Source organism: Vidua macroura, chromosome Z (assembly GCF_024509145.1).
Source record: "Vidua macroura isolate BioBank_ID:100142 chromosome Z, ASM2450914v1, whole genome shotgun sequence".
Taxonomy (NCBI): domain Eukaryota; kingdom Metazoa; phylum Chordata; class Aves; order Passeriformes; family Viduidae; genus Vidua; species Vidua macroura.
The window spans coordinates 2437313-2461457 of NC_071611.1; the positions used below are offsets into that span (position 1 = coordinate 2437313).

General features: G+C 40.5%; 1 protein-coding gene across 2 annotated transcripts in view; it reads left to right on the forward strand.

Moving 5' to 3' along the window:
• ST8SIA5 (ST8 alpha-N-acetyl-neuraminide alpha-2,8-sialyltransferase 5) overlaps nt 1–17064 on the forward strand; it is a 41745-nt gene extending 24681 nt beyond the window's left edge. For both annotated transcript variants that reach the window (XM_054003464.1, XM_054003465.1), the window contains 6 exons: nt 2203–2295; nt 4745–4831; nt 8490–8634; nt 11000–11112; nt 14581–14673; nt 15649–17064. In XM_054003464.1, the coding sequence (XP_053859439.1) occupies nt 2203–2295; nt 4745–4831; nt 8490–8634; nt 11000–11112; nt 14581–14673; nt 15649–16111 (994 nt within the window). In that variant the 3' untranslated portion in view covers nt 16112–17064. The remainder of the gene's footprint in view (nt 1–2202; nt 2296–4744; nt 4832–8489; nt 8635–10999; nt 11113–14580; nt 14674–15648) is intronic.
• The last annotated feature ends 7081 nt before the right edge of the window (nt 17065–24145 follow it).

The window sequence follows — 24145 nt, forward strand, 5'->3', positions numbered from 1 at the left end:
CCTGAGGCACATTCAAGGTACTGAAATGAAGTGTTAGGTGACAGGTGAGGATGAGGCTTATAGGTGTTGCTCACTCCTGCACACCCTAAGCAGGAGGAGTGTGTAAGGTGCTGAGTGTTGTGTGGGGGTGTGTACCTGCCCCTAGTTACTGTGTAGAACATGCACATCCAGGGTGCCAGCTTTGTCCCACTCAAAGAACCAAAGAAAAGGACTGATTCTGCAAAAGACAGTCAGAAAAAATTATTATTTCAGAGGATTAAAATGTTGTCTGTACTGGTAGCCAGAGGGTGCTCCTTCAGCCCTGGAAAATTCTGTGACCAGTAAGAAATTCTATGGTGCTGTCTAAAGAGAGATTTTGGTTTAGTTTGGGGAAGTTACCTGGAGTACATCCACAAAGGGCTTTGGCCTGCTGCAAGCAGGTGGGCTCTTAATCCAAATCCAGTTGAAGCCTCTTTCACAAGTTGTTCATCTCCAGCTCATCAAGACAAGCACATGGGAGATGTGCCAGGGCAGTGGATTTCAGCTGCTCCTTAGTAAATGCTGAATATCCAGGTGAATAATTCAGCTGGAAGGAGAGTGCGAGTTCTCACCTTTTGGTGAGAACCCAGATGTAGATTCATGTTAGGTCTCCCTTCAGCAGGCTGAGGAAGTCTTTTCATAGAGTTCTCACTGATTTTGGAATACTTTAACTACATGTTTTTCTCTACAAAATTTATAAAAATACACGTTTTTTGCCTTGAAGGCTGTACAAACACATTTACAAATAGCCACATTTTTTTAAAATGAGCTATTGGGGTTTTTTTGACTTCTTTATTAAGAATTTTTCTGTTCTCCTCCTGCCACCTTTTAAGCATGGCCTTTCTCCTTTCAGTCTCAAAGTTAATGCCTCTCACTGGGTCTCATAAATGTTTGGTTTGGGGTTTGACAAAGCTGAGGTGGTGAAAACCTCAGGGAGAGGTGAAGGAGACACTTCCTAAAGCAGCACTTGACAGGACAGAAACATTCCCAGCTGAAAGCAAATTGCTTTGGGAGGCTCTTGGACTTTTTTCAGTTACACACAGGTCAAACATGAATTTTGATATTATTTTGCAATCACACAAACCTCAAATATTACATTTCCAGTGATGGCTTGAATGAAGCTTTTCCACAAATCTTATCCTTGTATTTCCCATTGAAGATTCAAAAATTGAGTTCTTGGAGTTACAACCTCATGAATTCCAGGATTTTGAAGGATCCATCAAAAGAGCTTTCTCTAGTCTTGTTCATAATACCTATTCCTCCAGGTCATCATTTCTTAGTTTTTCATTGTCCTCTCAAGTGCTTCATGGGTACGTGCAAGTCTCAGGAACTAGGTTTTAATAGAGACTTCTAATGATTAGGAGTGAAACTGATGCAGAGCTTGGTTCAAGCCCTAAGTCTTGTTTGTCATTTCAATACAGACTCACTGAGTTCACTTGTCAGCCTGGGCTTTTTCTTTTCCCTGAGCATGAATAGCTCAGGTTTTCTTCTTCCCTTTCATTGTGGTTTTCTTCCCCTTCAGCCCGGTGACTAAGGTAAAGAAATTAGCCAATAAAGTAAATATTTATGTCTTAATGTAAATATTATGTAAATATTTATATTTTGATCAAGAATATCACTCTTATTTGTGCTGTGTCCGAGCACTCAAATCCTTTTGTTATCTTTTTTTTTTTTTTTTCTAGAATATAATCCCTATTTCCATTCCCTCCAAACAGACAAAAGAGTAAATCCCAGTGAAAAGCTCAGTTGCTCAGGCACTATGGAATGGCCTCCACAGATGAAATACACCCTCTAGCACTTTTATGGTACTGTTTTTTCCAACCCAGCACAGTCAGGCGCCCAAAAGATGGGAACAGTGTTCCTTAAATGATCAGTGCTTTTGCCCTGGCTTTCAGTTCCAGCTGCCAAGTGCTGACTGCTGGAAAAAGTAGCTGGTCCTTGTCGTTGCTGCAGGATGGATGAACTCCTATAGGAATGGAGAAACTTGGCATGGGAGATTGTTCTTGGACCAGCAGGGGCATCTGTGCTTTCCTGTGAAGTAACAAGCTGCCTATGGGCCAGGCAGTGCAGCCCCAAGTTAGGCAAAAATCATAAATGACAACTTTCAGCAAAATTCTGTTGATGTGCAAGGCAATTATTCTAGCCTAAACCTTATTTTTTATCTCTTTTCTTGTCCTTCATCAGGTATTTTGAGTTTTATGAAGGACCTTTGGAATACAACTCTACAAAATGCCTGGAATTAAGGCAGGACATCATTGAGGTGAAGGTCTTGTCTATGTAAGTATGAACTAAATGTAAAAAGTAGAAGTACTTAGCAATAAAAGCATTACTAAAAGTGCTACTTCTGAGGCAGGATGGAGTGGTATCTTACAATGACACTGTCAAAAGGTGCAAGGCTCAAGAGATGACATCAACAGGGGTCTCAGAAGGGATCTCTAGCCTTCTCTTACCTGTGCAAGCAGCGTTTGAATTTGATCTGATGCCCATTTACGGAACATGGAAGCTTTTCCCATACATTGAGGCATTTTGGTCAGGCCTAGAATTATTGCTGAGAATTCAGTACGGTGTTTGTAATATCATATTTCCAGTAATTAAAGAGTAAGAACATCCAGACTGACTCATGGAAGTGTCTAGCTTAAGACTCTTTCATTGACAGTAGTGAAGGCTCAATAAGGAAGAAAATTCTCAGCCCTTCCTGATAATAAATACTGGCATGGGGACTTGTGGACTAGTAGGAGGAGTACAGACAAGAGTAATCAGAGTGGACAATAGACCTTTCTATTAATTTGTTTAGATATTTTCTGAGCCCATTTGTATTTGTGACTTCTTCAAACATCAGAGATTTTCACAACTTAAAACCCCTCAGTGAAAAGGTAAGAAAATACGATTCTGGGAAACAATAAAATACCTCTAAATTGTGTTTTGTGGTGCAATTAGTATGTCAGGAAACCAATGAGTTGAATGAGATGTATATATGAGACCACAGTGAAGGAATTGGGTGAAAAAAAGTGAGTTTGCCAGTATGGCAGTGCACAGCTGGGTGATTTTAGTGTTGCCTTTTTGCGTTTTCAGCATTTTGCTGAGTTTAGGTGCTTAGATTATGCCTCATCCCTCACCACATCTAAAGCCAGTGGTTTAGTAACATTACAGGCAATGCACAGGGTCTGCAAAGTGCCCTGGTAATGTCAGTTCAAAGTGCAGCTGCACACATGCATAACATTAAACTGCCAGGGCTACAGAAAATACAGTTTGTGGCTCCAGGTCTGCACGAATCTGAGCATGCCTCCCTCGCTGAATTTGTGCACAGCAAAATGTAGGTTATGTCCTTGCCTCCTGCACTGGATGAAGGACACACGAGTAACACACTTTGCACCGCTTGCTGACTCGCAGCGCTTAAAAATAAATAGGAGGGGTGAGAATGTCACACTTCTCCAATGTTCTGCTGAAGATGGGGAGTTCTGAATTGCTTTTTTTTCTTTCTGCATACTTATCAGAGGACACAGAGAATTCCTCGTTTTATTTCATCTTACCCAGTGGCCCAAGGAAGGTAGTGGAGTCCTGCTCAGCTAGATACGAGTTACCCTAAATTCTACAGTAGATGCCATTTGACTTTAAGCTCTTTTACTCTGCTGGTCTCTTCTGATGTTCTTGATTCAAATGTGCTATGTTTCCCAAGTCAGCCCTTATGGTAATGGAAGATTTCCAAGTTAATGTGCTCTGGTGGGCTACAGAAAGTACAATATGACCTAATTCCTTCCTGCAACTTCCTCAGCCTGGGAAATGCTCGGTTTTACTCGCATTAAACATATAATTATCTTAAAAGTCTATGCTTTACTCAAACGTTAAAAGCCCTCAAGCCTGAAAAGAACTCATTAAGACCTATCAATCTAGCAGAAATCACAGACTTCCAAATTTCTTAGCCAGATTATACAGTTGCTTCCTACCTCTAGATATTTGCAAAGCCTTCATTATCTCTGTTGTCCAAACGCACAAGAATATGCGAGAACTTCAGTGTGGAAGTTCTTGGAATTGGTGATAGCATCAAAAAATGAGTCATCCGGTATCAGCCTAGTTGAAATAGGAGTGTTTTGGGTTTTTTTTGTTTTTTTTTTGGTTTTTTTTTTTTTTTTAATGTGACTACAGGTGTATTGATTAGCAGAGGAGGAGGTAGAGATCCTTATGTGAAGGGCTTATTATTTCCTCTTACCATCATAGACTCTTATCCCTACACGTGAGCTTATAAATTGTTCATAAAATGAATTTACCTACAATGTTGTGCTGTGGGTTCTCACAGATTATGTTAACCTAACCAAAATGCAGCCTTAGTTGGCCAAATTAATCCCCTTTTCCAATACCCCCCTCTGGGGCCCTTCTGCTGGGTGCAGCTTTTCCCCAAAACCCAGCTGATCGAGACCCACTTGCTTCCCAGCAGATTTTGGTAGAGTTAAATATTGAGCTTCTTGCTCAATATTGCATTTTTTATCCTGAAAAAAACAGAGAAAGCCTATCAGGGAGAAGAGATCAGTCCCAAACATCAATTCTTGCGTGCACAGAGCTTATAATGGTTATATCTGAGCAGAAAAAGGAAGAAAAATGATAAATTTTGTACTGTCTAGACTGGCTGATTTGTCCCATCAATTTGCATGGTATTCTATCTGCAGCTGTTTTAGGAAATGAAGCCCTTGTAATAAACTTAATTTTTTTTTCTTTCTTTTTTATATTTTAGGGTGAAACAAACCGAATTGTTTGACAGATGGAAGAGCCTACAGATGTGCAAATGGGAGATGAATGTCACAGAAGCCAATTTATTCAAGTAAGAATGTCTCACATTAATGAGACTGAGTAAAATTTACTTTAGTTTGAGTTCAGCTTTCTGCAGAGATCAAAATTTCATATGGATAGCAAGAGTAAGCATGACAACATCTGGAGTACCACCCTTTTGAATAAACGTGGACTTTCCCCCCTTCTTTAAAAAAAACAACTCAGCAACAAGATTTCGGGTATGTGGAACAGTCTTCCAGGAAAGGCAAGGAATTTGGTGTGGGAAAGATTTCCAGGTGTTATTTGGGCATCAGTGAGGATGGAGATGAGATTTAATGGCTGCACCTAACACATCAACCTAAGTCTCTGGCTTGGAATGGTAATATCACTGGTGATAATGCAAATTTAGCCTACAAAATACTCAAACTTGATTTCTTCTGGGTATTTTAGGTACTGTCAGACCTTGGTTATGACTTTCTCTGGTTGTTGTTTATTTTGGTTTTTTTTTTTTTTTTCTTTAATGGCTTCTTAGCTATTACACACAGATTATCTACATATTTTTTCTGGTCTTCAGAGACCTCTCAGTTAATTTCTGTAGTGTTCTGTCTTTCTTCATGTAGCTTCTCTGCTGAAGGTCCTCCATGATCCTGTCAAGATACAGCTTTTGAAACTGGCCTTGTGAAGGCAACAGTACTTAAAGCCAAACCAGTTCTTGAATGTTATATATTGACATATTCCAGTGCCATATTTGAGTAGGTTTTGAGAAAACAAACTAAAAACTAAAACAAACTATTTCAGGGTAAGTGCTGTAGACTGAAGCCTGCAAGTCACTGCTACAATTCAGAGATGTTGTTTGTAATAAGGCCCCCAGCTTTATCCCAAATTCTCTTACATGGTTCCAGGAAATAGCTGTCAGGAGTTAATGAGAGAAGGTGAGAATGCATGTGCTGAGTTAGTCATTGACATCTTTAAAAATAACATTGTTAGTCTCAGACTCATAACAGTTTCTCCAATGTGATCTCCACACCTAAGTTTTTTTAGGTGTTTGGTTCTTTCTTTCTTTCTTTCTTTCTTTCTTTCTTTCTTTCTTTCTTTCTTTCTTTCTTTCTTTCTTTCTTTCTTTCTTTCTTTCTTTCTTTCTTTCTTTCTTTCTTTCTTTCTTTCTTTCTTTCTTTCTTTCTTTCTTTCTTCCTTTCTTCCTTTCTTCCTTTCTTCCTTTCTTCCTTTCTTCCTTTCTTCCTTTCTTCCTTTCTTCCTTTCCTTTCTTCCTTTCTCTCTTTCTTTCTTCCTTTCTTTTCTTCCTTTCTTCCTTTCTTCCTTTCTTTTCTTCCTTTCTTCCTTTCTTTCCTTTCTTTCCTTTCTTCCTTTCTTCCTTTCTTCCTTTCTTCTTCCTTTCTTTTCTTCCTTTCTTCCTTCCTTTCTTTCTTTCTTCCTTTCTTTCCTTTCTTTCTTTCCTCTCTTTCTTTTCTTTCTTTCCTTATTTTCCTTTCTTTCTTTCTTTTCTCCCTGTATTCTTCCTGGAAATTACTTGATAGGCAATTATCAGTGCCTATTTTGAACAGAAGAGTCATTCAGGATTACAACTCATTATTTTAGAAACAGCTGGAGTGAGAGGAGTAATGATTGTGCCCAGAGAGAAAGCAGCACTTTGAGGTATGGAAAGGAGTCCTCTGGGGTTTGGAGTCCAGAGCAGAGGTGGGAGCAATGAGAAAGGACTTCCCAAAGACCACCATGAGGACCATCAATCTATCTCAGGCCACCAGCGCCAGCACATTAAACAAAGAACCCCTCTTCACCCTGTGCACTGAAAGAAAAAAAAAAAAAAAAAAGATTAAAGACTCCTATCACTGCTTCTACCTGCCTGATTGATATATCACTGCTCCAGGAACCCTCACTGGCACCCAGATTTAAACATAATCTTTGTCAGCTGGTTTCAGGAACAACAGCAGTGCTTGCAATTAAAAAGAAAAAAATGTCTAAAGCCTGTTTCATCTGTGTTCAGTGGGGCAGAGACATCAGTGTGTGAGTTTGTGGGGAAGCTGCTGTCCCTTAAAAGCAAACCAAGGTCTCTGAATTTGGAGGTTGTTTAGGAGGAGGATGAAATGTGCAACCCTCTGAGCTGTGGGATTTTGAGCTTTGCCAGTCCAGCCCCATCATGTGAGATGGGGAGAATCCAGCAGATTTAAATGGCAGCTACTTGAGCAGCAGAGGGGGATGAAAGGCAAAAATCACAATAAAGTTTGTATCTAGAGATTAAGGAAAGCAGTTTCCTTGAGAGTCTTCTTCCATCAGATATCAGGCGTTCACAAAAAGGACTGTGCCTCTGGAAAACCAGCTGGACATTAAGGAAAAACATCTCTTTCAATTCCTTAAGGAGCAGCCAATGAAGAGGTTTTTCTCATATCCCAACTATAACAATTCAATTCCACTATCTGTTGGTAATTATTTTTGCTGTTAGACATTATTCATTGGCTTTTTCAGCCTCATTTGCTGCCTTGATCTGACGGTCATTTGGTGCCATCCTGCATGAGTCAAGTATATGAGAGTAATTGGACATCACTGAAATGTTTGCATAATTCTCTATTTGCTTTCTGGTGCTTGTAATGAAGCCCATAAAGAAGACAGGCTTATTCTTCCAACTTAGAATATGAGGCCACACACCCCAGAGGCAAGGCATTTAATCTGGGTTATTTGAGAGCCATCTGGCTCTTCATGCTTGTACATTCACCATGACATGTATTTTTCACTGAAGGTATCAAACACATTGACTGAGAAATAAACCATCTCTGGAATAAGGGTCAGCAGAAGTCAGGGCTTTCAGTACCACCAGTAAAAGAAGAAAAGCATCCAGGGCAGGATGGAGGTGGGAAAGAGCTTCACAAAGCTGCTTTTCTCATTTACATTTCATGTGAAACATGGCAAAGAGATCAGAGCTGAAAGTTTTGTCTTTCTTTCTCTGAATCCCATCTTTGGGATGTTATGCAGTTCTTATTTGCACTGGAATTTATTCTATTTTGTCCCAGGGACAAAGAAAATTTTGGTCATTTGTTTGAGATTTTGGAGTTTTAGGCAAGACCAGTTTGCCTGGCGCCTATCTGTCAGGGCCACATCACCTTCCTGATGCACACCTGTGCAAGGCCAAGGGCAAAACTAAGATCTTTGAAGGTTTTTTTTTGCTTGTAGTCAAAGTGTGCTGTGCTCCACAGCAGTCTGTCGAGTGGGGCAGTGTCTTTGGGTATTGCTGTGTTTAAATACTGCCCTGACGTATTTCCACATCTCCAGAGGGACTCTTTAACCCCTAAATTTCCTGCCCAGTGATGAGTATATAATTCATAAAATGTTGAAGACCTCTAAGGTAAAGAGGAACTAATTCACTAAGGTGGTTTTGCCAGGATATTAGAGGCAGAAGCTCATCTCTGGTGCTAAAGCAGGGCAGAATTTCCACATGAATTCCCCACAGCCTAGAAGTGACAAGTACAGGTATCTAACTTACTCTTTTTGTTTTGTTTTGCCACAGTTTTCTCAATCAAAGAAAATTTCACAAAATCTGAAGTTTTCTGAATGAAAATCCAGGAAAACACCATTTTACCCATCCTAGAGCTAAAAAAAAAATTCTTTTTGGTGAAAAATACCTTGTTAGTAGTAACAGCAATTGCAAATCCTGTGTCATGCCATGAGCTCTTTGTTCTTATTTCTTTTTCATTTCACAGGTCTACTCTGTCAAGGTGTTGCAACGCCCCATCCTTTCTGTTCACCACCCAGAAAAATACTCCCTTGGGAACGAAACTGAAATATGAAGTGGACACGAGTGGAATCTTTCATATCAACCAAGAAATCTTCAAAATGTTTCCAAAGGTGCCTCTGCCCGTTTGCGGGATCAACTTCACTGTACTTGCTGCATTACACACTACCCTATAGCCAAGCATTTAGCACTTGTCTGACATTTCCACAAAATTCAAAAATTCACTGCTTATATTTTGAAAAATGTTATTTTTGGTACAGTATTTTAGGTGGTTCTTCTGTTTTCTGGTGTCATCTGCAAAAAAAATATATATACACATCCATTCATCCATCCATCCATCCATCCATCCATCCATCTATCCATCCATCCATTTTTTAATAGATGTATATATATATATATGTAATTCCCAGCAGAATATTGCTGACTTAGAAGCAAAGTGGATAATGAAATAAGAAAGCTAAATAAAAGGGACACTGATTTATCAGAACTCTTTCAAAGTATAATATTCACATATAATAAATCCAACACTTGAGGGTAGGTCTGCTTTTCTTTTTGGCATGATTATTTTATAATTAATATTCACAATGACTATTTTTATACTTATTTCCATTTGCAGATTATCTGTGAACGGGATTCATAATTTTTAAATGTATTCATCATAATGATTATTCAAAACCTTTCCAGCAAATAACGCTTGACCTCCAGGGGTATTCAAGGTTATAATCAGTGGGCAATTCCCTCTGCACATAGTGGCTGATGAGCAGGAATGGGCTGATGTGGCTGCAGATTTATCACGAGGCACACCCCTTCGATTTACAGCAGCATACTTGGAGGGGGTAGCTGAAATTTATCCCTTTTGAAAAGTCAGACCTGTATTCAGGTTAAGTACTTAGAATTTGTGCCATTGAACCTGTCCTTCAGGGTCCAACCACTTCTAATCCTTTGGCTTTCTGAGCACTGCTGAGAGGAAGGGAAGTGCTGTTATCTGAATGTGCACATGGGGAGCTGGGGCAGAAGCAGGGGAAAGGCTGGGATCCAGGAAAGCACTTTGGCATCTGGAGACGTGCAAAGAATGGGTACATCTAAATCCAGGACTATTCTCCTCAAAACCCTGCCTGATTAGTGCATGAAAGTCTGAACCCCTGAGATCTGGGGTGTGCTAGAGCTAATGTGGTGTTTATCCAGGTAGGATCAGGATGCTGTGAAGGCTTTATTACATGCCAAAATGCCTCTGGGAGTCACTGGGCAGTGGACCAAAGCCACCCTGCATATGAGCAGGGCTGCAGCCTGGCACATGTAGGAAATAAAGGGCTGAAAACACAGAAGCAACGCTGCAGGGGCAAGAGCCTTGTGCTAAGCATGGACACCTGGCTTCTGATTTCCCTTCCAGGGCTGCCAAGGGACTGTGTGTTAAGAAATCACTGCATAAAGCACAGACAGCTCTATATTTCCTCTCTGTCAGACAGCTGCTGCTTTTCTCAGACAGGTGTAATTGCATGCCCTTTTTGCCTCATGGCTTATGGATGCCGTGGAAAGATCCTGGGAATAATCACCCAGAAATGTCAAGCCATTCTTGCATCCCTCTGTATTTTGCAGCGTGAGATTATTGATAAAATATGTATGTACCAAAAATGAGCACTCTCATGCTTATATAAGCACATCCCTACATATTCATAAAGTGTAACATGGCTCAGTTCCTCATCACAGCCCTCTCACCCTAACAGCCCAGTTTGTTCTCAAGATGTGATTTTCACTCTCTGGCTTTGGCAGCAGCTGCACCTCTGTGTGTGAAGTCAGGATTTTGCCCAAAGATTGCAGGAAGATGCTTCATCCATAAAGGTGCCTGACCAAAGGCAGTGCTGGGAGTGCCAATGCTAATTAATAATCATTAATACTATTAGTACAATTAGAGTTGGTAAGCAGTAAAATTTGGGCTGTTTTCTGTGATGTGCTGTCTGACAGACTTCTTGGGCTTTACTGGCTGCCCCGGAGCTCTGTGTGCAGACTTCCCAAAAGCAGGACACCAGAGCCTGAGGAGCCAGGAGTTTGCAGGCAGCTCAGAGAACAGTGCCTGAGCTACACTAATTCATGGTTCGTGCCCTCACGTGGAAATCAAAGGGGAAAGCAAATGTCTAAAATTACTCCTTATGTTATTGAACTGAGGAAAAAAGAACAGGGTGGGTTTTTTTGTTTTTTTTTGTTTTTTTTTTTTTTTTTTTTTTTTTGTTTGTTTGTTTGTTGTTTTTTTTTTTTTTTTTTTTTTTCATTTGGGTTTGTTGCCTGTGCCATCTCTAATTGCACAGCAAAATATCCCATCACTTTGTGTAGAGGGAATATTGCACCCCAGAGCCAGTGTCAACACCCTGTGGTTAATGCATCGAGGTGCAGCTGCAGAGGAAAAAAAGGAAAAAGTGAAAAAGAGGCTTGTTGTCTCCATGTTTTGGGGTCTTTAACTGTTTCCTTGCCGTGCTGTTGCAGGACATGCCGTACCACCGCTCCCAGTTTAAGAGGTGTGCAGTGGTTGGGAACGGAGGAATTCTGAAGGACAGCAGATGTGGCCGGGAGATTGACAGTGCAGACTTCGTCTTTCGGTAACTGCCGCTGCTCCATTTTCCTCTTTTTTTTTTTTTGCCTTTTCTAATGACAAATGGAACATTGCTAAGCTACTCTGCCTCACGTGGAAACATGGCATTTGCTAAATTGGCTGTGTCAAGCCTGCTTCTTGCACGAAAAGCTGTGTTTCAAAAAAAAAAAAAAAAAAAACAAACCCAAAACGAGAAAAAAAAAAAAGCAAACAAAAAGAAACCCCAAAAACCCCAAAACATCTTACTTCATAATAATTTTTTAATAAAGCTTTGAGGAATTATTTCTCCCAAACTCCATGGGGTTAATAACTGATTTATTGGCAAAGTCTGATGTTCTTTTTCAGGATATCCCCTGCCAGTGAGGTTGTGGATTCATCCTTCTATGGATATTACCCTATAATCAGTGTCCTATGAACCTGGGCATATATTTCATGGGGCAGATCTGAGCCTCTATTGAGTGACAAGCAGCTTGGTGAGATGTTAATAGCTCACACCTGACGTGCCTCAGAGGTGTGTTTCTGGACTGGTACAGAGCTCAGGTGCTCAATAACAGGACCTACTGTAATCAATAATCAACCCAGGGCCTCCAGAGTCACCAGAATGACTTTAAAGGTTAAATGTCTTCACTGCTCCTCACTATATGTGGAATTATACAGGTTTTGTATAAACTGGGATGTCCCATGATGAGTGTCCCTGGATAAGAGAGTCTAGCAGCAGTTTTATAATCCTTAATATATATGAGAAAGATTTTTCTTTTTTTTTTTTGTTATTCATATGCATGACTAATCCCTCTCTAAATCCTGTTAAGCTCTTTGCCTGGGTCATGGCATATGACCGCTAGCTCACAGATTCATGACTTGTTCTCTAGAAAAGAAAAACCTCTTTATTTCAGTTGGCCTATTTTCTGATCTTGGGTATGTTGTTGTCAGTTTAGAATTACAATGCACAAACCAATTAATTTCTCTGACCTCACACCAGCAAAAATTAGATCAGATTTTTGTTCAGTGCAGTCTTAATTTAATTTGACATCATATGAGAAAATTTTACAGGTCCTACATTCAGGATTCATTATTTTCAGACCCCTCTTGTCTGCCTCTTATCCCAGCTTTACAGAAAACTATTATCTTAGTTTTCAATGAAAAAAAAAAGGCTGTGAGAAAGTCCAGGCTTCACATAATTTCTTTTTTAAAAGCCTAGTGTACTCCATATGCATTAAATAATTACTGGAGATTCCCTGCTGTTGTGTTGGATCACAACCATAAGTATGGATGAAAGGAACAGAGATGGCAAGCTTTTAAGCAGAAGCTGAAATATGTCTGGCAAATCTCATTTATGTTTAAGGACTTTTAGTTGAGGTCCTGTTTTACCACTGCTACTCTTCCTTGAACGGTACCAAAACTTTGAAAAAAAAAAAGAGGATATTATTACAGAACTTAGAAATTGGGTTGTGTTTGGTAACTGTAACAATTAAATAGAGGTTTAGTCTATAGAACTGGAATATGAATAAATATATCCGTGCCAAAGAAACCCCTGGTTCACCATTTCCAAATTGTGGATTATGCAAAAAAAATGTGCCAGTGTTGTAAAACTCAAGGTCTGCTGTCATCAGTTTTAAAGTAAAGCTTGTGTTCAAGGTCAGGTCTGAACACATCAGCTCTCCAGTCACCACTCCACCAAACTATCAGAAATCATCATCTTGGCCACCAGTAAAATTATTTAAAACATTTCACAAGCTGCTTATGGAGCCCTGATTACATCCAGTGATACCTTCAGGACACTTGGGGAAATCTTCTCTTGTGGCCAGCAGCATACAGCCAGAGTTGTTCTGTGAAGTAAATTCTGAAAGCAATTAGTTATAGTACAATAGAATGTATAAAATGCACACCAGGGTTGCATTTACCAGCAGTTATTGTCTGTCTCCATCTACTGGCCAGAGCAGAGCTCTGTGGTGAGACACCGGGTGAATTTGGAGATGGGACTGCTCTCTTGCTGGGGATGAGTTTTTGGAGTTGTGTGACAAAAGTACAGTTTGTGCAGATGGGACCATTTTTATAAGTTATTATCACCTTCAAAAAATTCAGTCACTCTTAATCCTGGCGTAAATTTCCTATTCAGAAACATTGAAGCCGAAAACTTTCCTCAAATATCATCTAATAAGCACAGTGCCCAGCGCTAGGCAGAACTGGGGGTGCCCAAGGACTTGAGTGGCATGACCCAGCAGAAGGAAGTCCTAGAAATGGCATTATCTATGAAAAGGATAGCCAAAAACAATTCTCTGGCCAGATAAAAGACTATCTGTAAGGTGGATGTGAACCTTTTGAGTGTTAGAAGGACTTTGAAGGAATTTTGTGCATTCTTCTGCTCCTCAAACTGTCCTCTGTCTTTGACTGAGAAATTATCCTGACAGCTGAACTGTGGTATTGTGAAAACAGTAAGCATCTCTTACCCTAAATACCACCACATTTTTTGCTCAGCCCTGTTCTTCAGAAATATGGGCAACTTTGAGAATTAGGCACAGCAGTATTTTTGAGATGTGGGTGGTCTTAACAGTGATGGTTTTAAATGAGGCTTGCAGGTCGCTTCAAAAAGCTTTCAAAGTGTCACTCAGTGCCCAGTTCTAGCTTAAACTGAGTGTAAAACCGGTTGCCAGGCCACACACTTTATCCCTGAAAACACATGCTGAAGTGTTTTTTTTTTTTTCAGCTGGATTTCCTTTGGAAGGAAAGACAGCGTGATGGCTTGTGAGTGTGCATTTCAATAACTTCAGCATCTCTTGAGAGATGCTCTAATTTTTGTGAGATGGTGTATCTAGGGCAAGGCCAAGGTGAATGGAGGCTGGGCAAAGTCAAGGCTTGCAAATCTCACAAGTTTGCTTCCAATAACTTTGATGTCCTGTGGTGAACTTGTAGAGTCAGAACTGCTGCTATTAAACCACGTTGGGAGATGCTTATAAATGGAAAAGGAAGTGAAGCAGATAGTTTGGGATTAATTATGTCTGGGTTGATTTCTCTCTTGTGGAACATTTCCCCTAAATTCTCCTGGGTATAAACCAAAGCATCTTAAAGGCAGTGTTTTAGATATAGTTTATTAATTATTGAATACATCTCAGCTACTGCTCAGCAAGCCTTTGATTTTATAGGCTGATTGGCCTTGGAGCTTCAATCCATTTTGCATCCTAAACTTCCATAGTAAATAGTTAAATTGCTCTTAAGGAGGCAAAGTGAGCATTGGCTACACCTGCAAAGAGGGGTCATCTCTCACAGGTGAGGGAACAAGAGAGGTCTTCATACAGCCCTCAAGAACTTGTTGGATTATTGCACAGTTTGGGCATCAACATGTTTTGATGCAATTTTAAATTCTCACTCTGTTTCTACATTTGTTGCTTGGCAGAAATGCCTAAATGAATTTTATTTTCTAGTCCTGAAAAGGTGAAATAAATTTTTAAACTTTCTTATTAATTTCTCTTTTTTATAGATGCAATTTGCCTCCTATATCTGAGAAATACTTCATGGACGTTGGGGTGAAGACAGATGTCGTGACAGTCAATCCCAGTATAATCACTGAGAGGTTATTTCTGGGTTTTTTTGTATTTTCATTTCTCTTGATTTCCCAAACCTACCTTTAACTTAATTCTGTTACACAGATTTTTTTTCCCAAATCCCACTTTATACCATCGCTATGAATCATACATTTCATTCTGAATTGAAAAAGTAACAAGTAGTAGAAATGTGTTAAACACTTAAACCTGAACTTTGATGATAGAAAATGGAAAGGCAATGAGCTAAAATTAAATTAAAACAACACAGCCATCCTTCCCCTGCTCTGCTTGCAAGTCCCAGTGAAACATTTTAGAAACATTCAGGTGCAAGAAACTGGATCCCACTCGAAATGTTGAAGTCATAGAATCAGAGTCATTAACGTTGGAAAATTAAGATCATCAATAAATAAAGTAACGCACATTGTCACATGTCTTAAAGAAATGTCAGTGTAACTTTACTGTAGACAGGACTGCCTAAGTGATTTTAATCTTAAATTTGTTAATTCCCTAATGCTACCTTGTGACATTTTTGGGACCATGAGGTTCATTACTGCTTTTCTTTCTCAGTGGGGGAATGTGTTTCTTTTCTCAAGCAACATAAAAAAAAATTGTTTGACTTTGGATTTCTTTTAAAAACGTTACAGTTAGACATTTTAAACACCTGCTAGCTTTGGTGTTGGCCATTTTTTTATACAGCTCTGCACTGCACGGTGCACCACGTATCTTGGAAAAATTATGTACTTCTCATAATACCATGAGAAGCGAGACATGATTAGAGATGGCCACAAGGTTATTATGAAGGTTTTTATGCCCTGAATTTTTACCCTACATTTCATGCTGATGCTGTAGCTACAAATCTAAGTACATTCCCGTTGATAACGAGAAGCTACCAACGGGAAGTATCATCTCAATTATCCCTGTGTCAGAAATATTTCAGTAAGAGCCGATTGGGTGCTTCTTGCTGGGAGTGGTCTGACCATCACTCGCACGCTCTTCCCCTTCAGATTCCACAAGCTGGAGAAGTGGAGGAAGCCCTTCTACGACGTGCTCCAGGTGTACGAGAACGCCTCCGTGCTGCTGCCGGCCTTCTACAACACGCGCAACACGGACGTGTCCATCCGGGTCAAGTACGTCCTGGACGACTTCGAGTCCCAGCAGGCCGTTTATTACTTCCACCCCCAGTATCTCATCAACGTCTCGCGCTACTGGCTCGGCCAGGGCGTGCGGGCCAAGCGGGTCAGCACCGGGCTGATCCTGGTGACTGCGGCCCTGGAGCTCTGCGAGGAGGTGCACCTCTTCGGCTTCTGGGCCTTCCCCATGAACCCCTCAGGGATTTTTATAACTCACCACTACTACGACAACGTGAAGCCTCGCCCCGGCTTCCACGCGATGCCCTCGGAGATATTCAATTTCCTCCACATGCACAGCAAGGGGATCCTGCGGGTTCACACGGGGACCTGCAGCTGACAGGGACACACTGCGAGAGTGTGGCAGGAAGCTCGATGGCCTGTGTAAGGTGTAGGAGGTTTTTGTTACACCCCGAGATTATGCAATAATTGTTTGATATAGATTTCCTCAAGGCATTGCATCCCATAAGATCTAGGACACCAGCATCTTTCCTGCTAGCAGAGTTGGGTCCGTAACAGTGTAGGAGAAGCAAAACTCCTGTGCCCCAGGGTACATGCTGATCTGGAAAGCAAGTCAGATAAGAAGCACATTTACAATACATTTAGGGATAAATAGGCCACATTAATGTATTTATCATTTCACTGTAGAGAAAAGCACCAAACTTTTGAGGAAAAACAGAGGTGGAGAATTTTAGTTTAGATTATATGACTTTACATAGGTTTCTGAATCAAGTACCTTGGGGTATCGCCAGATGTTATTGAACACTCTGTTCTCTGGCCTTTAGGTTTTTGAAAATACTCTTTAGCATTACAGCTTAATGGGGATATATAACTTAAAATCTTTGTTCCATAATGTCACAAAGTGTTGATAAAAAATAGCAGATAGATGTGTTAGGAATAAACAAAATCGCTTTATGAATTTTTTCAACCAGGATAGAACAGAACGTTGAACTCTCATTCACAGCAACAGGTAACTGTGTGACTCATGTTGTGATATTGTTTTAGAGATTATTTCTTCTTCCTTCTTGCGCCTTGCATTTCTGTTCTCCTCCGCTGATTGTGCTTCCTTTCTCCTTGTCTGTGATGCTTTCCTTCTGGCTAACACATGTCAATGTGTGTACTTCCTCCTACAGCCACCATCTCAGCATCACATTGGAGTCCCTGCTGAAGGAACAAGCTCCTTCACAAGGGTTTCTTGAGATGAAGGGCAAGGGGATTACATAGTTATATTTTACATGTTGATTTTTTGGTTCAGCATAAGATTAAAAAAAAAAAAAATTCCTCGTTGATTCTTATTAAAGACTTTGTAAAAGTATCTGAATGTTGATTCACTGTTGTGCAGATTGAGTTAACACTTTCAGGTATCTTTAATATGTTAATGTCAGGAAATGAAGTTTAAATTCAGAGAAGTTATTTTGTGGCTTAGATTATGATGCTTATTTTAAAATTATGCATCTTGAGATGTCAAATGTCTTAATGTGGCGTTTTTGTATGTTGAGAATGTTATTAGGATAGTAAAAGGGCTGGTGGTGTATTCTTTAAATGTCATCAGTGTAGCTCTGTCAGGTATGCCAAGCCTAATTTTTCACCTGCTACAGCTGGACAAAATCCTGAAGCAGAAAAGATGCCACAAGCTGCTGGATTTATTTTGTAGTCGTAGGCTGCTGGTATATGCCCTTTCATAGTGGTATGACTGCATACACAGGAGGTGAGGTTTGCTGCTCCAGCTGTGCTGGCATAGTTAAATGAACAGAGTTTCCCTGTCTAAGTTCTTAGTCTGAAGCACTAGGGCTGTTGCCTTGTCTTGTCTTATGTAGATTACAAGATCTTTGATCAAGGATTTGAAGTTTAAAGTTCCGTATGAGGGATATTTTTTTGGGGGGGGGAGGGGGGCTGGGGGGAGAGGGTTTAAATCCAAATATGGACTTGGATTTTGATTTTGTAATGCATGAATGCACAAAGCTTCTTTTAAAAGCCTCTGTGCTATGCTGAGAGCTGTGCAAGTTGCTCACACTACAGATAAAGTGATCACAAAGAAAGTGGAAGCACACTGGTCACCATTTCAAAAGACCCTGCTGGCCAGCAGTGACCTGGATGGCAAGTGAGAGTGTATTTTATTTACACTAGACTCCTGAGGTTTGATTGCCTTAGAAGCAACCCATAACCTTGATGAAGGTGTCAGAACTCACCTAGGAAACACCAGCCAGGGGCAGGTGAAGGACCAGTGCTTAAGCTTAATATATTATTTGTGGTGATGTGTTTTAGGTCTTAGAGTTACACTGTGTGTTATTGAGCACCCCCTCGTATCGTCTACCTGTGAAATAGGCAGCAACCCCATCAACCTGCTGGTGAAACAGTTTCCTTGATTCAATATGCAAAAGAGATCTTTGTCTTTGCTGTGTTCTGTAAATTTGTGTGCAAAGGGCTTTGACAATGAAGTGCTGTGATGAAAGTGCTATTTAGAGAGCAATGTGACACTGCAGGTTGGCCGTCTCGCTGTGCATTAAGTTTTATGGTAACAGTAATGACACTGAAGCTGGTACTTGGAGCCCTTACTCCTTATTCTGCCTGAGTTTGGGACTAGTAGTGACTTCAGGTTTGCTTTGCTGCTGCTGCTCTGCTAAGGTTACCTTCTTTAGTAAGGGATTTTTCTTTACTATGGTGATGGAAGTGAACAAAATCAACTGGAAGGAGTCTGATACGTTGCAAAAGGCACTTCAAAAAAGTTGGGAAAGCACTTGAGAAGCATCCATATGTTGGTAGAAATAGTGCAAATCCCTCTTTTTAGTTGCAAGAAATCCTTTTGGACAGACAAAAGGATAAGCAAAACTGCATTTACAGTTAATCTGTAATTACAGGGTCACAGACATTTCCTTTCCATTGTTTGCTTCATATAAATGAGCAATGTAAATTCACTGTAATAAGTGCAGTGTTACTGTGTTTAGATTTTGATTGCTTATAAATCTATAGCTACTATATTTTTTTAATGATTTTAAGAAGTGTGTGCAGGTTATTTGCACATATGCACCAAAGGCCCAATCTTGCCACATTTATCTGAAAAAAGCCCCCATTCAGGTGGGTGGGTATTTTATTTGTGTAGGGACTGCAGAAACAGGCCCAGATATTTCTGTGAAGGTGTACATAGGTGTACAGTTAGATATAAAGAGTGATTCGCAAGCCAGAAAGATAATTAATGAAATATATTAAAATAGTCCTTGAGATGAAATACATGTCACAACATGTTCACTTTCTGATTCATTTTTCAGGTGTTGCTCAAAAAATGATTGCAAAACTATGGCATTTGTCAGAAATGCCATATGTAGAAGGGCTTTTGCAGAAAGAAGGACTCTCCTTGGTTTCTGCCATCATTCTTTTGTGTGCTGAGCATCAGAAAATATTCTTCTGACATCAGTCATTTGTCTGAGTTTGAGGCTGGATTTGTTTTCCCTTCTCCCATGAGGCCTAAGCTCCAAAAGTCCAATCTTAACCTCTGAACAACGGGATATATGTGATAAGAAGTGACTGTCAGGTGTGTTTGCTGCAAGTAAAGGATGTGTGTAGCACGTTGTGCTTTCCCAGAAAAAAAGTCTTCAGGCCCCAGAGAAATCCCCCCACCAATAATTCTGACCTATCCATGAAGAAAGGCTCTCAGCTGTCTGGTACCACATCCTGAGCTTGAGCTGTAATCTCAGCTCTGCTGCTGAGGATATGAAGCCTGAGACAGGCAGAGAGAAAATGTCATGGCTTAATCCCCAATTCCTCACATTATTTAGGAGAATCCCTTAAGAAGTTCCTGATATCTGCATACACTGGCAATGCAAGTTCAGTTGGAAATCATAACTAGGATTGCTTTGACTTTATTGTCGGGTCAACAGAGGAGGCTTATGAATCTGCCAGTGCTGTCATCAAAGGGAAGGAAGTATTTAGCTGGAACAGTTTAGCTGATTGCTTTTGATTTATGAAATCCAGCTTTGCTGTTGGACAGAATGGCTTCAATGGCGATGGGGCCATTATAATATTTTAGCATATTTCCTGTGATTGCAACAGAGTTGTCAAAGCTAGCTCATGAATTGCAAAAGGGAGAGCCATGCCATGACAGCTCCTTCTGCTGCTATCTCAAGGAGGAGAGGCACCATGCTGAGCAGGTCTGTGGTCTCCTGGAGAAACAATGCGAAGGGAAGAGAGGAGACTGCAAGCACAACGCTGCTCCAGGGCCTTTAGTGCCGTGGAATAACACGGCAGAGACCACAGATGAAGTTTCACAGCTTGCAGCAACCGAGTCCTTAAAAAAATCCACCCTCTTGCAGGCTTGGCTGATGGTGAATTAAAGGTGACTCGGGATGGCCAGATGTAGTAGAAGGAAGGAAATCATCTCCAAAAATAGTCCCCTCCGTGGGTGTTTGGTGAATCAGTGGAAGTGCTGCTCAAGCCTTGGAGGCAGGAGCGCTGGTGGTGACGCAGCTGCGTGGGTGGGCTGCCCTCCCTGGCGGCGAGGAGCAATCTCTGCTTTGTGAGGGAAGCCGAGGTGGAGAGGCAGGGAATCTGTCCTTTCTGATCTTCTGAGGCCAGGTGGCTTGTGTGCTTGGGCAGTGAACAGGGAGGGCTCTGAAATGGGCCTTTTTCCCCTCCGATCTCACTCGCATTTGAGCCTGCAGAGAACCTTGGAGGTTTTACAAGTATAGGAAAAAGGAAATAGCAAATTTCGGCAATCTCCAAAGGGCCAGGTTCCCTGGGAAATTCTGGAGTGAGCTGAGGTTTCAGGAACAAAGAAGTCAGTATTTATGCTTAAGGCCTTTACAAAATCCAGTAAAGCATGTGGAAATTCTGTTCGCTCCAGAAACAGGCCTTGACGAGCAACCTCTTTTCCCTCCCCCCACTTGATTGCAGATACACTTTTTAATATGCTTTAGATACAGTGCAGCAGCCATACCATGTTTTTAATGGTGTGAGTAAAGAACAAGCTTCTCTGGAAGCAGAAGTGTTGTGATTGTCACTCTCCCTTCCAGATTTCATCAGTTCATCTCTTCAAACTCATCTATGCAAAGCATTTCATCATGGCAGTGTAAATCATACATGAGCCCTCTGTACCTGGCAGTATGTATGTGAACCACAGGCCTCAGGAAAAGAGGGGTTTTTTTCTGCTTGCTTTAAAATACCAGCATGGAATTTGTCAGTGATATGAATGTGTTCAAGCCAGGATGCATCCCACTACCTTTGAAGCCACCACAACATTCACATTTGTGTTCAGCAGAAAGAGAATTCAAGCCTTACATCAGTGTTTGTAAGCCAAGCTAATAACCTGCATCTCCCAGAAAACCCTCCCAGATTATTTTCATCAGTTTGTGTCTTGTTTTCATCCTGTCTAATGTGGGTGAGCCTGCTTGGTATCCTGTGTTGTCTGCATGGTATTAAAAAAAAAAAAAGAAAAAAAACCAAAAAAACAAAAAACCAAACTGATTCTATTCAAAATTGAAATTGTACTTAAGTGCTTTAAAAAAAACCTTAAGGGAAATCCAAATGCACAGGAGGCATTAGGTTGAGGATCCCAGGCTGTCAGCACCTCCAATGCTCCCCAAAGCTCTGAGCATCCAAGAAACATCAGAAATGAGGGACTGGGCCACAGTGGGAAGCTTGAAGGAAAATAAATCTGCCTCAGCGCTTCAAGGATTGGAAGATGTAAATATGTTACCAATGTGTCTCTTTCTATTTAGAAGCCATAGATGTTCTCAGTGTTTGATCTTCGGGTAAGCTGATGTACATTTTTGACTGTACTAATCACTGTAAAATGTGTTAGCATGTAAAACAGTGACAAATTAAGCCAGAAAAATCAGATACTCTGTTGGCTGGTTCTTGAGATGTTTGTTGTATTTTAAACTGTCTGACGGACCAAGACACTGAAGTATCTCCAGTGCTCCATATGGCTTGTGAAGACTCTGGTTATTGCCTTCTTATCAGTGTGGAACAGGCAGAATTAACCCCTATTTGTTGACATTGTGTTGGCCAAGTGATACACACTTAGGTGTGCATTCGAGCTTGTCTCCTTAGAGATGAGGGAAGGGAGAAAAATCCCTTCCCTGTCTGGGACAGGACAAAAATCTGGTGACTTTTGCTTCATTTCTAGGCCCTCCTTGCTCTCAACCATGAGGTTCCTGATCAAACCTCTGCATGGAGCCCATGTAAATTGTACTTAAAAACTGCTGCCTGTTGAGTATGTCCCGGATTTTCACCTGGTGGGAAGCAAATCCTTATTTTGGGAATACTGGAGTAAAACTTTGTGTCTTCATTGTAGGGGAGCTTGGGCTATGACAAAACTAAAGCTGTTTCATGTTTGTTGTTTCTGTAAGGCAGTGGCAGTGAGGGTGGAGAAATCCATGCAGAGTCATGTTGGTTTTATGATGATGTTAATCTCTTGTGTCCTTTGGCTGACCTTTATTTTGTCAACCTTACACCTTGTAATTTTGGCTTATTATTGTTTCTGTAGCTGTACTATGGTTGTGATAGAAAGCCTATCAATTGCTGTAAGCCATAACTAGAACAGTAATCAGGGTTTTTTGGGTTTGGTGTGGGTTTTTTTGGGTTTGTTGTTTTGGGTTTTTTGGGTTTATTTTTTTTGGTGGTGTTTTTTGGTTTTTTTTTTTTTTTTTTTTTTTTTTTTTTTGTCTCTGTGTCACTGTGTTTGAAAGATGGTTTAATTCTGTTGAATAAAAAAAGCACTTGAACAGTTTTCTGGGAAAGGCAATCTTTGGGCCACTTATTGTGCCTTCAAACTGATTTTGTATTTTCTGCTGCTCTGTGTCCCTGAACAGGGGGAGTTGGAACCTCAGCTGGTAGAAATTGTTTCACAAAACTAGAGAAAAGCCACTGTGGAATTATATGATGATATAGCATAATTTATAGATATATATATAAAAGTATATTTAGAGTTATGCAACCGTACAAACTGAGAATTTGGTATTTTGATCACTGAATATTCACTATATGTTCTGGACTGTTGTCTATGAAATATCTAAACACAGTAAGGTAATTTATTACTGGAAGTAGCAAACTGTGCACAGACAGCCTTTGAAAAGCCTTTGCAATCCCTGGGATTTGTCTACTTACACCTTCCTAACAGCTCTGTCCTTTACTGTCTTCAATCTTCATATAAAATAATCTTCTTTGGATCTGGTCTGCCTTATTCAGCCTCAGTCTTTCAAGTTTACACTTCCATCAGTATTCTCAGAGAATTAAAATACAGATCATTGCCACAAAAAATATTTGTGGTAATGCATGATAGCAGATGAAACAACCATCTATTTTTTGAAACTGGGTATTTTCCCAATTGCCATTCTATTGTTCCTAGATTATAAACTGAAATGGGAGTACGTAACAGAAATAATACAATCAGGGTATTAGTGCTGGTATAAGGAAAATGTAAATTACTTTGAAGATGCAGAGCTGTGGTGAATGCTGGAGGAATCAGCCCTCATTCTTGCTGACATTAAAACTGATGGATGTACTTCCTTCCCCCAGATGCTTGTGATTATTGTTAGTGATTATTCAATCAAGGAGAGGAAGCATGTGGAGAGGGAAAAATGAATAGACAAATTGACACTGGATGATATAATTTCTGTCTATCACACTGCAAATTGCTCGGCTAAGCAAGCAATCAAAGAATGGTTAATTTCCTAAAGCCTGCAGCATCCGTCATTTTCCTCAGTGGCATTTGCAGCCTTGGCTCCGAGAAAGTCTCCATAAAAAGCCGTAGTGAATTACAGAGATGTTTCACCACAGTCTGACAGTGCCCAGAAGTGGGCACTTAGGGGAAGAGCAGAAGAAACAGGGGAAATAATAAATGGCCCTTCTGCTGGTATTCCCTCAGACTGGTATTGACAGCTTGTATTTTTGGCCTTGGCAATGCTGTGTGGTACTGAGTGTCAGATTTCAGCTCTGTGTTCGTGATGAAGTGGTTCCTTCTGCTCTTATGAGCTCCCAAGGGTGTCCAACAAGATGGTTTTGGGTTGTGGGCCCTGCCAGATGGAGCCAGGGCAGGTACTGACCTCCCTTCTCCCAGCACAAGCATCGCAGGGACCATCTCTTGGAATGAAAGTTTTATGAATTTCTATTCATCTTCTGCTTTCCTTTTTTTTTTTTTTCTTTTCTTTTTTTTTTTCTTTTTTTCTTTTTTTTTTTTCTTTCCCTGGCACTGCTAACCCAAATCTGCTCCTGGGTGGTGAAGTGCTAGCAGTCAGGTAATTTTATCACTTAGCTGTTTTCTCCCTCTACATCTGTTAGTCATATTTTAGTCATCACAACGGATCTGGCTAGAAGAATAAACATTTTAATCCATAAAGAAACTATTGCCCATTCACAGAGAGGTGAAATACTACATTAA